The 14799-nt window shown below is 42.4% G+C and overlaps 1 protein-coding gene across 3 annotated transcripts in view; it reads right to left on the reverse strand.

Annotated features, from left to right (window-relative positions):
• Positions 1 to 14799, reverse strand: part of FAM120A (family with sequence similarity 120 member A) — a 115536-nt gene that overhangs the window by 23039 nt on the left and 77698 nt on the right. For all 3 annotated transcript variants that reach the window (XM_070459435.1, XM_020905481.2, XM_020905484.2), the window contains exons 10-11: positions 12491 to 12665; positions 2630 to 2879 (exon numbers count right to left, since the gene is read on the reverse strand). In XM_070459435.1, coding sequence (XP_070315536.1) covers positions 2630 to 2879; positions 12491 to 12665 — 425 coding nt within the window. The remainder of the gene's footprint in view (positions 1 to 2629; positions 2880 to 12490; positions 12666 to 14799) is intronic.

Below are 14799 nucleotides of genomic sequence, written 5' to 3' on the forward strand. Positions count from 1 at the left end.
GCCACTGCAGTAAAAATTTAATATGCAGGGAAACTGGGTGAAAAATAGCCACCAACTCTTTGTACTAATCTTGCAATTTCAAGTTTAAAATTACGTTAAAAAAAAAAAAGAAAAGATTAAGGAAGGGAAGAGCCTTTGGGATGACAGCCTGGCCTTGTGGCTGCTGACATTTGCCCAGCCCAGCCATCAAGGCCAAGGGTCAAGCTGCATGGCCTCCAACAGGGCCTTACCATATCAGGGACACCAAGGCTGTCCTTTGATGCCCCTCCCCCAACCTCAGCAGACCGCTGTCACACAGCTGCCATTTCTCCAGAGAAAGACCACTGGGCCCATGGGCCCTAGACTATAGCCTGTCCTTGGCAAGTCCTTGGAGACACAAACCAACCTTCTTATTCATTTGCACCTGCCCCTGCCTCCACCCCCATGCCCTTCATTCCACATTCTTAGCAGGCCATACCCATCAATCAAACAGGCCATGCAGGGTAAACTCCTTTACCTGCTTGTCCCTGTGGCCCAAAACACTACTGAAGGTAGAACAAATTCTCTTCGCAGAGATGGACCAATCCATTTACTGATGTCCTGACTCGAAATCCTGAGACCTGTCCCACAAGCCACTCTCTCTCATCTCTTCCCAACCAGTCCCTCCTCAGGATCTGAAACTTTGTGAATCTTACCAAGTGGGAAACTCCATGGTTTCAAGCCCACACTGCACACAACAGTCTCTGCACAACCAAGCAAGTCTTCTGGCTTCCACCCAAGTAGCAAGTATGAGGGAACCTGTGCTGCACTCATGGAAGCTTCTTAACACCCCAGAGATGAGCACAAGAGGAGGTTCAATCAAACTCAAGATTACTCGTTGCATTTATTAACCTTTTCAAGTTCTAAAATGAGTATTTGTTTATAGACAACCATAAAACAAACAAATGGGAACCAGGACAATCCTGAAATCATGACTTTCCAAAGGCCTTCTGAACAGTGCCTAAGAGGCAGAGCTATTTCTGGAGTAATAGCCAAGGAAGTCAGGAGGACTGAGCCGAAGAGTGGGGCCTGATCACTGTCCAGTCTGCACTTGCTAGGTATCCCAGTACCCCATGAGGTCCAGTGAACGAACAGACAAGACGTGAAAGCACCACAATCCCAAGCATCATGAAATACTTTGAGCACTGTGCAAGCATCAACAGAGGCTGTCCCGCACTAATGCATGGCTGCTTCTGGCCAAGGGGCAACCAAACAAGCCCCAAGTGCCACACACATCGCTCTTACTCAGGGCCCAATGGGACCTTCAAGCCAGGCATACAGTAGACAGTTAGCTGTCTACCCAACATATTAAATGCCACACATCATTTTAAACTTGGAAGAGAGAAACACAAAGTAACCAAATTCACTACTGCTATTTGATCTTCGAGTAAGCCAAAGTCTTAATGTTTTGGCTAATATAAAATGAATTCCATCAGAGGAAATCAGAAGATTCTAAAACCTAAATGAAAAAATTAGTCTTTCCCACTAGACTAATCCTCAATGGAGATAAAGATAAGAAAGCTATATTCCATGCTATATTGCTATTGTTGTTTGGTTAAATCATGTCTGACTTTTTTGCAACCCCATGGACCATATCCTGCCAGGCTCCTCTGTCCAGGGAATTTTCCAGGCAAGAATACTGGAGTGGATTGAGATTTCCGACTCTAAGGGATCCTCCTGACCCACAGACTGAACCTGCATCTCCTGTGTCTTCTGCACTGGCAGGTGGATTCTTTACCACCGGCACCACCTGGGAAGCTCAACAGAGCTGCTTTTGCATTGGCCGGGAATTGAACCCAGGCCTCCTGCATGGCAGACGAGAACTCTACCACTGAATTACTCCAAAAACCAACAGTTTCCACCCAGGCCTTTGTGGCCCATTGGCTGATAAGAGTCTGGAAGAAAACACTGCACATATCTGGGTTTTTAACCTTCTCTCCAAGGCAGGAGTCAGCCCCTTAGAGACGGCAGGTTCCAGGGCAGGGCAGACACAGGATGAACCTGGGCATCCTATGGTACCAGAAAGCAAGGACATGCTGGAGGGGGGTGGGGGGGTACAAAGGACATAGGAGCCACTTAACAAGATCCCAAGGCCTGAGCTGGAACAAACTGAACAACCAAATAACAAGGTTGTATCAGGTTATAACCCTAGGAAGAGAGATAACCATAAGTCCATACTGACCTACATATGATTAAATAAATGAAGGAGGAAGAAGAGACACATTTTACCAAAGAAAACTTACTAATATATAAACATATAATATAGTCCCCCAATAGTCTTCAAAAGCTTTAACATTTAAGGATAAACTATGTTTAAAATCATCATGATATCTACATAAAATACAGGTTCATCAAATGTTACCTATTCTATAAATACACTATATAGCATCAGCTCAAACTCATGTTGTATTTACATGGCCTATGTTTCTATAGTATATGAAAATATTAGATGAGGACAAATTCAACTGACAACCTGATTCATCTGGAATAGCCCCAGGTGAATCTGGGGTACTGAGCTGTAACTTCATACAGGACACTTCTTTGAGAGGCATCTGTACAAGCGCCTGCTGGAGAACATGCAGTGGCTGAAGAGGCGGCCAGCGGCACCTACCGTAGGACGCAGCACAGCACCGTGAGATGAGTGGGCACGCTGGCTGGGTTGAGCATGGCTGGTGTGTCTGACCTCATGCAGGCCAGGAAGGCCCTCATTCTGCGGTTCTTGTCCTCCACCGCCTTCCCCAGCCACAGTCTCTTCAGATTGGGGCAGGTCCATTCCCTGAAGGCAAGAGCTTCCACCAATTCCGGGGTTTGCGGCGATTTCCCTTTGTAAGCAGCCCACTCTTTAATGATCACTGGTGAAACTACAGAAAGGAAAATGAGAGAACCATTTATGCCCTACCTTAGCCACTTTAAGCCCGACAAAAGCAGCTCTAGTAACTACAGTATGAAGATGCCACTTCTTGTGTAACAATGCATTCTCTCATTAGTAAGCCATCAGTTCTCAATCCTCAACTCTAAAATATTTTGTTTTCTACTCTATGCACTTCGGAGGCTCACTCAGAATTCCAGTCAGACCATCAATAAATTTTTTCTCAACCAAAGATTCCCCATAAAACTAGTATGTGTAAATCAAGGATGTTAGACAAAATTTGCTTTAACATTATAAATCCATTAATAGTTTTAGTAATAACAATGGGTACAACTTATACATATTTTGTGATCATCACAGAAATCATGGAAAATCCAATTTAGATAGCTGATCTTTTTCTCCATGTTTTTACTAATTAGATCTGAGAAATAATTTGTCCTTGGTAGCCACTTTACATAAGCATCTCCTACTGTAACAAGTATAACTGTTAAACTCCATAAATAACTTTTTATCAACAGTAGTTTTACCACTATTAGCAGGAATTAATTCTGGAAATACAAACATGCACATTTCTCCACAAGATTCCCAAATAACTTAAGGGAAAAACGGTGATGGGGAAAGGAGAACAATGGAGATAAAGCACACTGCACAGACGTATGTTAAAACTTCTCCCCGAAGTGCACTGACATAAACAGTCAGATGGTAAAACGTGGGTGTGCATTTTGTAACAAATAGCTTACTTTGGTCAATAAACATGAGCGCTGAAGAAGGACCACATGGAGACCCCCATCCTCCCCTCACAGGGCTGACAGCAGGTACAGAAGCCAGGATGGTGCTATGATTCTAATGCGATCTCGGACACGTCAATTCTATTCAAATAACCATACCCCCTTCCTGGGCTCATTTTCCTTAAAGTAACACCTGAGGCAAACTGAAGACTATGAAGAACCCAAATCCCGACAAAATAAATGATTAACTGGCTCATCTCCAGCTCCACACCAAGTCTAGACAATCATCTCTTCCAATGTCATGAAGAAGTTTAGGAGTTAGATACTTGGATAGGCACGATTGTTAGCAACAGAAAAGCAAGCTTTGCACAATCAACCCCAGTCAAGTCAGGTGGGAATATGCTGCAGAGGCGCGGCCATGACCAGCCATTCTGCAGGGACCCCAACCCCCAGAAGCAGGCTGCTTGAGCAGGGGTGCAAAATCAAGACAGTTTCTGAAAATTCTTTTACAAAAAAGTAACTGTTTTGTCATTGAGGAAATCCCTTTAAATCACATTTGAATATCTTAGTGTTTAAATGCTGAAAAAAATTCTAAACTTAAAAGGTTTCAAGTCCATCGAGTCAAAACAGAGAGACACATGTATAAATAAATACATGCATCTTTAAATTTATCTCTATTTTAGGTGCCAGACACAAACTCGTAAGGTCCCTACTGTCCAGCAGACCCTGTCCTTGGACTCACAATCTAGCCGCCCACCCCCATTCCTGCTGAACTCCAGTGCACACCGCTCCATAGACTGCCACCTGTATGCAGAGGGGAGGCGTCACCACAACGCCCTCCGAGGTGCAGTACACCCCACCTCCCTTTGTTCCAACTACATTCACAGAGGCTGGCACGCTGTCAGCCCCAAGAAAACAAGTGAAAGGAGGTTACAAGATAAGCCATTAACCAGTACACTGCGTTTCCAGTCAGTCCACAAAGTTTATTTTCATGCCCCCCTCCCACAGTAAAAATGAATAAATCTATTTCTTCCATGTAGCATCTTCATTTTGGTGACAAAGATTTATTTAATGGAACTAATTATATTTTATCTTTGACTGTTAATGTGGGTTAATAACCTAGTTATCTAAGGTCTCTCAGGTTCTTCCCCCAAAACACACACACACACACACACACACACACACATGCATGCACACAAACAAAGCCTAAGCTTACTGCATCTTAAAAAACTCAGTTTATAATGCCAGGGTCTCCTTTGAGTTTTCTCAACAGAAGCATTCTTATTAAAACTATATTCATCTATTTATATCTTTCCCCTTTGTCATCTCTGCTCTTGCGTCTCTTCAATAATTTTTAGCAATCGTTTTATTGTTTTCATTCTAGAAATAAATTTTTGGTGGAGGATTTTCATTCTCAAGGTCAAAAGGCTTATAGCTGTATATACTTTATGCATCAAACCCTACACTAAAGTGAAGTGGAGGTCAGAGATGCCAACAGTCCTTTCACAAGTTCTCCTGAGTGTTCCCTGAAGCTGCCCTAGACAGCTGTTTACACCAGCTGGGGCTCCAAGTGTGCCTGAATTTACCTGGCCTGATGCTGTGTGCTCAGAGCCTATTCAGCTTGCAAAGGCTACAGATGAGCTCACACCTGTGCCTGAAAATTGCCACCTAAAACTTACCTGGCCATCCCTCCCACGTCCTGGTGAACGGACTTCCCCAGTACATGCAAGGGAGACTGTAGCTGTAAAGAAGGATTAGATATAATAGCTTCCTCTTATATTCTAAGCATTTTTGTTGCTATCTGCACTATTCATGACTAGAATGTTCAAGTCTAATTTGGGAAATACATGTTCTCAGAGAAAATAAATGTGCAGTAACAAAAAGCTTTGTTCCGAAAGCAAAGATGCCCTGATTTGCTTTATTTTCTACATATATCTGTTTTTTGGTTTTTTTTTCATATATCTGTTTTTAAACTGAATACTTGGAGATCTTTTGTGTATACCACCACTTAAGAGCTGTGGAAACTTTGGCCAATCACCCAACAGATATTTATTGAGCACCTACTATGGAGTGGGTGAGGTAGGAAAAGCACCCAGGGCTCAGATGTCAACCACCATGTGCCAGTGTGAAAATAAGGGTCTTCCTAAATTCTGAGGCTTGGGTCCCTCACTTCCCTTGCCCCAGCACAGCCCTAGAACCAGGCACTAAAATAAGGGAGGCCAACAACTCACTCTGTCGCACAGTCCAGTTGAGGAAACGCAAAGACACCTGCACCTCTGTTATGTGCTTACAAGTATGTGAGGTCAACTTACGTTTATAGGCTCATAACATTAGATTAATTAAAGGTTAGTGTTTCATAAATGAATGAATTCCGAGGGACATCCCATTTTCAGGTAGACACACAGCAGCCTCTGTGTTCTAAGTTCATCCAGTGGGGTGGCTGATGCACACAGGGTACCTTCTCTCCCTCTGCCTCTGCACTTCTTCCCAAGTTGCTGCTGCCCACTGTTTTACTCCATGAGCTCTCCTGAAGCTCACAGGAATAAGCCGATGCAAAGCAGCCAACTAATAGCACGTAATCTGGGATCTTATCATTTTTGGAAAAAAAAGTCATACAGGGATTATCCAAGTGGTATGGGACAGTTGGATTATGGGAACACTCTGTGTGCAGACAAGAGCACTGGGGTATAAAACCCTCTCTGTGAAGGCACCATTTTAGAAAGACATGTTCATGCCTCCTTGTTAAAACAAGGATAAGAGAATCCCAGAGGTCAGCTAATCTAGCTACTATACATGAATAAATCTTCATGTATCACTATCAATAAAGGTTTATCTTGTCTTTTCTACTGACAGGAAAAACTCATGATTTCAAGTGGACTACTTTGAAAAATCTGAACATCAGGCTGTCTTCCCTACCTGAAACTAAACTGAATTTTTACACTGGCAAAAAGCAACTCCAGGGTACCAGTTTTCTGTTACTGCCAGCAGCTAAATTTATAACACAGTTTCTTTGCTGGAAGCACCTCTTCAAAATACAATTTCAAGACATAAAACACTGCTGAAGACTTAAGCTGTTAGTAAAAACTCAATGTTTTCCATCAGTTGTTAATCTTCTATTTTCACATTCATACATATGACAACTAGCTATCTCAGGAATCGGTTATAATATTGATTTTGGGATCCATCCCAGGCCAGGAATAATGAACATGTTTCATTTTGTGAGCCTACTTCAACTGACCGGTAGTGGCTGCCTACAGTGCCATACGATAAATTATGTCTCTAGGCTCATTCCAGAGCACCATGAGTGGTGAGATTTATAGCATGCACACAATATGGTTAGAAGATAAGGGAAAAGGTGGGTACAAACAACCTCCAAGGCTAGCGCCAACTGGACCTTTGGTCTGGGTCTGTGCAGTGTGTATTTGGGGAGAAGCCACTGTTTTACTCCCTGAGCTCTTCTGGAGTTAGAGGAAAACACACACACACACAATAAATAAAAACAAAACTCCAACTCCTTCATATCAGAGTTTTATCAGAAACAGGAAAATGGGCACAACGACAGCTGGTCTATCCTTATGGGAAAACTGCTGGTTAACTTCCAAGCACCTCTGTGTCCAGGCTGGGTGTCCAACTAGCCCTCATTTCCTCATGCTGACACGTGTGAGTACCCTCCATGATTCTGCAAAGTAAAAGACTATGAATTTTCTCCTTAAACTTTTTATATCTGAGGCTGGGAGTATCTTACAGTCCACAAACATATACATGCTCAGTAGGCCACAGGGCAGGTAGAACACAGTGTTACATGGTGTTACAGACACTTGCTAAACACTATTCCTAGACTTCAGTTTCTCCATTTACATCATTCCTACTGTATTAGAAACTCCGAAGTTCAAGGACATAAACATTAATCCAAAAGAGTACCATCAAACAATTCCTGTCAGACAACACTGCTCTTCCCACAGATGTCTCTCGAGCTCAGCCACTCAAAGTTCTGCGAGGGAAAAGCAGTTTGCTAATGCTACTCCTGAAAAGCTTTGAGGAATAAAAAAATTCAGATTAATATACAAACAGCCTTCATAGAATCGTAAGAAAAATGTTTATGACAACCAATTTTCACACATATGAAAACAATACACTAATTAATATTGGTCATGTTAAAGTATTGTTTTATAATGTGATTCACAATGAACGAATTTATTTTCAATCAGCAATCCCAATGACTTGGCACTAACAAAATTTCTAAAGCAAATTGGATCAGTGGTGGTGGGGAGAATCAATGTGTTCCTTTTGGCTTTTCTTGACAGTTTAGAAAGAAGAGAGAAAATATAGGGAAATACAAATGTAGTATTGTGTGATTAGTCACTCAGTCATGTTTGTTTCTTTGCAATCCATTGAATTGTATCCGCCAGGCTCCCCTGTCCACGGGATTTTTCAGGCAAGAATACTGGAGTGGTTGCCATTTCCTTCTCCAAGGGATCTTCCTCACCCAGGGATCAAACCAGCATCTCCTGTCTCTTGCAGGCAGATTCTTTACCTGCTGAGCGATCGGGGAAGCCCTAAACATAGTACGAGTATAGTAAATATAAGCATAGTATATAAACTTGCTATTTGTGGGGGGGCGGGGAAGGGGAGTGGAGACGGACGGACAACACCATATTGCTTGTGGGATCTTAGTTCCCAGGCTAGGGGTCAAACCCTTGCCCCCTGCAGTGGCAATCTAACCATTGGACTGCCAAGGAATTCCCAAGCCTGTTTTTTTCTCTTCAACTATAGCTGAGGTGACTCATCATCCTGTAGTCTTTGTAGTACCAGATCCCTTTCTTCAGGTCCTTCCCATTCATCACTGGGGAGTACCTGGGTGGCTGAGGAGCATCCCCAGGGAGAAGAAGCGTCACTACGGCACTAAAGGTCAGAGCTGCTTCCAGGGCAGAAGTGCCTATGAGGAGCAGTCACGTCACCTGGATCTCACACATACAGGCCTAGAGGCCAGGGCCAGCTCAGACCAGGTGCCTCGCTCCAGGCCCAGCCCCTATTGCAGCAGCTGCAGAGACAGCTAGCTCCCTGGGCCCATCTCTCCCCAGAGCAACTGCCACCATCACCATTTAGCCCATATGGGTGAGGCTGTTTGTGCTGGGTCAACAGTCTGCTCCTTGACCCACTGGTAGGACCGTGAATTCCACAACAGTGACTTCAGTAGCATTCTCCCACAATAAACAAGTATTCTTATTACTCTTCTAAAAGCAAAATGATAGAACCTGGAAATGGACAGGGAAGAACAAAAAAATAAGCTGCCAGCATGTAATTCAATATGATTTTCAAAGGCTGAATTTTCTTTTCCCCTTATGTTTGTATTTCTTCTAAATTATTTTTGGAATTGTCAAATGACGATGAATAAGTTGAATGTTTCATATCATCTAATCTTAATTTTTTAATAACTTATTCTTCAACAAAAGGAAAATTGCTTTACAATGTTGTGTGGCTTTCTGCCGTACAACAACGCAGCTCAGTCATAATAGTACACATATCACCTCCCACATGAGCCCTCCTTGCCTCCCCTCGCCCCACCATTCTAGGTCACTGCAGAGAGCCAGGCTGGGCTCCCTGAGTTACACAGCAACTTCTCACCACCTATCTATTTTACACATGATAGAGTATATATATCGAGGCTACTTTCTCCATTCGTCCCAATCTCTCCCTTTCCCACTGTGTCCACAAGTCTATTTTCTCTAGATGGCTATGATTTTTTTTAAGGATTTGATTGCAGATATCCTACTTTAGCCATATTTTAAAAAATGAAACTTTGGTTAGTCATATGAATATTCATTGTAGATTATGAACATTTTATCATATGCCTTAATCAAGAGAAATAATTCCAAATGGATACATGCCTTACATCTAATGGGAGCTAAGTATTTTTGAACAATCTTATAGGCTTCAACGTGCCCTTTGACTAGTTCTGACAACAAACCCTTCCTGGGAAAATTCTTGATTGCAACAGTGACCACACCAAGAACATACATCTGTATGCACAGCATTTTGAAACCATGTTAGATCAAAATCCTCACATTCAGAAGTAGCTACATCACCCACATGAGTAGGAGGGTTTACCTGGAACCCACACAGCTCGGATTTGGCTACCAAAGTGGAAGGCAAAGGCAGCAGACACGTGGAGAACAAATTTGTCCCAAGGACCTTATGGTGCACTTTCATGTGCAAAGTGCCACTGATTTTAAAATTTCATCTACATATGGTCTATGAATAAGTGTAGGTAAAACAAGATTTCAAATATTATCAACCAAGAACTCCTGAGAAACTGCGCAAGGTTAGTCTCTCTGGCATGATCAGACATTGTTATTTTCCCATCTCATCTAGGTCATAAAGAAGCTACAGTATTTTCTCCATAAAATAGTCACTTAGTAGATGTTTCAGGTATGGAAACCTAAAGCAGTGGCATTGTAAGAGTCAGTGTTTTCCACTGGCCCAAAGTAACAGAGCAACGACAAATGACTGTGTGCCATCCTTGAAAAGAAGTCAGTGGAGTGGGGAGGGGAGCAGAGGAAGGAGGAAAGGAAACAGACATGCCTGCCAAATTCTCTTTGAAGTTACGGCTTTCTCCCACTCACCGACTCTTCCCCCATCTACCTCACACTGGGACACTTTCCTCCTTTCTTTTGTTTTCCCTGTGCCTCCCAGCCTCCAAATGAGGTCAAGAGACCTCCATCCAGAGCCTCTAAGAGCTCATTTGAGTCACCTCAGACTTTTCCACCCTTCTCCTTCCCTTGATCATGCCAGTCCCCATGCCCTCCAGCCCTAGCCAGAATTGGCCTGCCATAGGCAGGCTGACCTAGTTATTTCTCTGTGAGAGCTGCATTGGGCCCTGTGGTGTGGTTTGTACATTCAGCTCTTTACCACAGTTTGCCTCCCTCTTGCTTATGTGTAGAGGATGCTAATCTATTTAGTCAATACTTTCCCCTGGCTTCTGCTTCCCCTATTGTCTAAAAGGCCAGCCTCTCCCAGGCCAGTAAGACACCTGTATCAACTAGGTACAAATCCAGTGATGAGGGAGTGGAGCACGTGAGGTGCTGCCGGCTGTGTTTCCCCCAGTGTTTTAAAGTCACAGACCGGCCGCGGGGCAGAAGAGACCAAGACTCTTACTTCCCAAGGGCACCTGGCACCTGCAGCTCACCTGTGACGGAGAACTCCCTGAAACAGGCGAGGGATGCACAGCGCCCACTGCTGAGGACATGAACAGAGAACACGAGCCATATGCAGGCTGCTCTATGAAGCTATGGACACTGTTAAGTGGAGCCCAACCTGGGATATACCTGAGGGTATTCAGGTTTTGATCACTGAAAACTCTTGAGGATTTTCTGTGTAAAGATAACTATGTTTCTGGAACACACAAGCAAATGAAGAACAGCCTTTCACCATGAAAGCCAATATGGTGCTATGGAGCTGAGGACACAGCAGGAAGGAGGGCCGCATGGGACCCTGTAGCGCTCAGCATTCCAGGCCCAACAGAGACCCAAGAGGCTACAGGGACTAAGATGCTCAGGGCTGGTGGTGAACTGGAGGTCACAGCTGTGGGGCCAGGGTGGCCTGGGTGCGCCAGCACAGAAAATTGGCCAATCCTGTGCAAAGTTAAAAAGGTCTTCTTTTCTGAGCAAGTAAGTCACACAGTGGGAGAAAAGGATAAGAATTTGTATACCTGGAATGTACTGGGCCTTTGAAAAGTGTCCACAGACACACCTGGTGTTTCACATGATGCCTCCGGCCTGATCAAGGTGGTAGAAACATCAGCTAGAGGAGGCCCTGTGCAGCCGGCATCACCTTCTCCGGCTACAGTCACGCAAATAGCTCAGCATGACTATCTTCAAGTAAGGGAAGTGACAGATGGCTTCATTTTAAAGGCTTACAGAATCACAATTTTGTCACAGTAATAGAAACAGAAAACTTAAGAATCTATAGAACTGCATGTTTAGATAAAATTGCTAGAACCTCTCCAGTTTTGAGTTCCAAAGGTAAGATCTACTCTCATACTTGTCCTTGAGCTCAGCTTCACCCATGTCACCAGGCCTGCAGTGACCTGCCATTCAAGCAGGTTATCTGTCACTAAATATCCTCAGTTTAGAGGATGACTTAGTAATCTACAATTTCCACACTTCATAAATGCTCTTAGATTGCACATTTTGGGAAACATTTCTGTATTTCCTACTAAATATACAGTGACTTTTATATTCCCTACATTAGTAGATAAAATTACCTAGAACAGAAAGGCATGATTTTCTCCTCCAAAATTACATTGGCCTACTGAAGATGGAAATACTTTGACCTCAACTTTTGCCCAAATTTCAAACAACAGTTTCTGTCTTCCCGCTTCCCCCTCCATCCCCAGAATCAATCAGCTGGAGGCCTCTAAGGGAAATTGTTACAAGTCCCCTCTTGGCTTCAGGGATGTGTTCAGCAACTGCACAGAAGCAGCCCAGTGGATAGCCTGTGGGACCTCCCCAGGAAGACTGATTTCTGCAAAGAGGGAACCACATCTCGTGGACACCACAGCAGAAACTGCTATCAGTCTGCCCAGGACATGTTAGCCACGAGGGTGGCGACCGTCAGGATTGTTTCCAGATCAACGTTCAGTTTGAAGTGTAAACCTGTTGTTTTATCATTTTACTGAATAAACACCACTGCTTGGATGTTACTGAGGAAAACAACCTGTGGCTTGTCCTCCTTTCGTAAGAGCCCCGATGGAGCCCATCTCCTTTATGTGAGGACTCTCAGGGTGAACTCAGTCACGATTCTTCTAAGGCTTTAAAAATGCACAAGAGATTACGAGGTACCGAGGAAAACAAACAATGGATTTTACAGTACATACATTCTGGTGGAAGTCTGTTCTTTCTAAAAGCAAGTCTCTCAGTTTTCTTTCTGCTTTCTGCCAAGCTAAACAGGACTCCGTAAACATACTGACGAACTGGCCTATAGAGCAGGGCGGCGGGAGGCAGGTCTTTGCTGGCTTCATCTTCAATAGAAACAGCAATTTTGATTTCACCCTTTGCATGGAAGAAAGCAGAATAATATTGCACATTTTTCATGTTGAATTTACAATAAACTCACAGAAATATACTGTATTATCTCCAGTTAACGAAATTGCAATTCTATTCCAAATCAATTGCTTAACAAGTTGCCTATATCAAGATGTTTAGGGAGAGTTCATTCAGGTTTAGTCAAAATATATGCTCAAAGAGTCAAAATAAAACCTACATTGTTTTATTTTTAACCTGGAACAACAACAAGAACAAAAACCATGTAAATGCTTCCAAAGTCTTCAAAAAAATCTAGATAGGTAACACCAGACAACAAATAGAATAGAAAATGCTGAGAACTGTCAAATTTTATGTCAAGATGGTCATATGTAATATAATTCATAATTTTCAATGACCTATATGAAACCCAAGAAAAGAGCACCCTAAAAATAAAATGGTCACAAATTTTCTTTACCAAGCTCTTTCATAAAAAACTATCATGTACAAAAAACCTACCTAAGAGAACTCTTTTAAGTGCTATTTGTTTTTAAAGTATTCAGCATGTATCAGGCCTCTGCCCCAGTACATCACGTAACTCAACAGACGAGTCCCACTGAATGAGACAGCCACCAGGGGCTGGAAATGAAAGAAGCCCTGTTCTGTTCATCCCACCCCCACTCCTCTCTGCCAACATAGCAGGGGCTTCCTTGTGGCTCCAAGAGACAAATGACTCTGTGACCACCTGCACCTGAGATCAATCCAAAAATTCTGTGATCCTGTCCTAAATATTTTATGTTATCAAGGTACATCTCAAGAGACTTCACAAGGAATTTAATTATGCATATTCTTAATATAAAAATGTATTTATGACCCCAATGTCTAGTAAATTTATTGATATGTACTCTTTTAATCATGTCATAACATTCATTCTTTCTTTCACATAAATTTAATTTAGAATTGATCTTTTCCCTTATTAGAACCTTCATACTCATTAATCTAGTAGCTACAGATGTGGTTAACACTCATCTAGTGAGTATTTACTCTCCCAAAATTATGAGGCTTTGACGATTCTCTACATTCTCACTTCAAGCTTGAATTCACAGCAAATGTCTCAGCCTGGAAAATTTAACACCAGAGCCACTCAGCTTGCAGGAAACAGCACACATTTCAGTCTAAACTTTTCCCAAATACACTGAAAAATTTTAGGTGACACCTTAAAATCTGAAGATAGTCAAGTTCACTTTTCTCAACACAGTCATTTCATCAGTATTTGCCCTTGAAATCAGTGAGTACTGAAGAGGAGGACAGGCAGTTTTGCATCACTCAGACTGATTTAACCAAAGTCCCTGAGTCAGACCCACGAGCATGGCAGGGCACAAACAGCAGGGAGTCCAGGGACCTTGTACCCCAACAACCCCAGAGTGAAAGGGCACAGCCTTCCCAACGCTCGAGTCCCTTTAAACTTAGCAAAATCCTTTTCCCACAACAGTAACCCTCACTTACCCTTATAATCTATGTTGGACCTGAAAGATAAAATTTTTACTTTATAACCATAATGCGAGAAGTGATACCACACATGCATACCCATATCAAATAACAGATGAGACTTGGAGGCAATTATAATTCAAAAATACATTAAAGGACCCAAATAATATCACTGGTCTTCCTGTCCTTTATTTTATAAAATATAAAATTAAGCAGTTCAAATTAGTCAATTAACGGTTAAAAGTGCAGCTCGAGAGTGCTGTGGAATGGAAGTCACTTGTAATTACTGACTCCATTCTATAAACCATACATGGACTGTAGAAAATAAGAAAAAAGTTTGATTATATATGGTGGTACATATACAGATGAAAACATAATAAAATACATAGAGTAACGAACCAATTTTACACCAGATATCTGGTCACCAAGTTAAACTGTGGATCTATGATCATAAACATAAATATGACAAGTCACTGAGGAAATTTAAATAAACGCAGATCTGTTCAAAACACCAAGATTCAGAAACAATTAATGCCACACTGTATATCTATTTAAGCATACATTTGGGAAGATACTAATAAAGTGATGAAGCCCCATATTCCATTGTTTGCTGTAAGTACTCAATGAGGTAGAGGAATAAGTCAAAGTATGAAGTGCCATCAGCCACTCAGAAGCT

The sequence above is a fragment of the Odocoileus virginianus genome, chromosome 31 (genome assembly GCF_023699985.2).
Source record: "Odocoileus virginianus isolate 20LAN1187 ecotype Illinois chromosome 31, Ovbor_1.2, whole genome shotgun sequence".
NCBI classification, from domain to species: domain Eukaryota; kingdom Metazoa; phylum Chordata; class Mammalia; order Artiodactyla; family Cervidae; genus Odocoileus; species Odocoileus virginianus.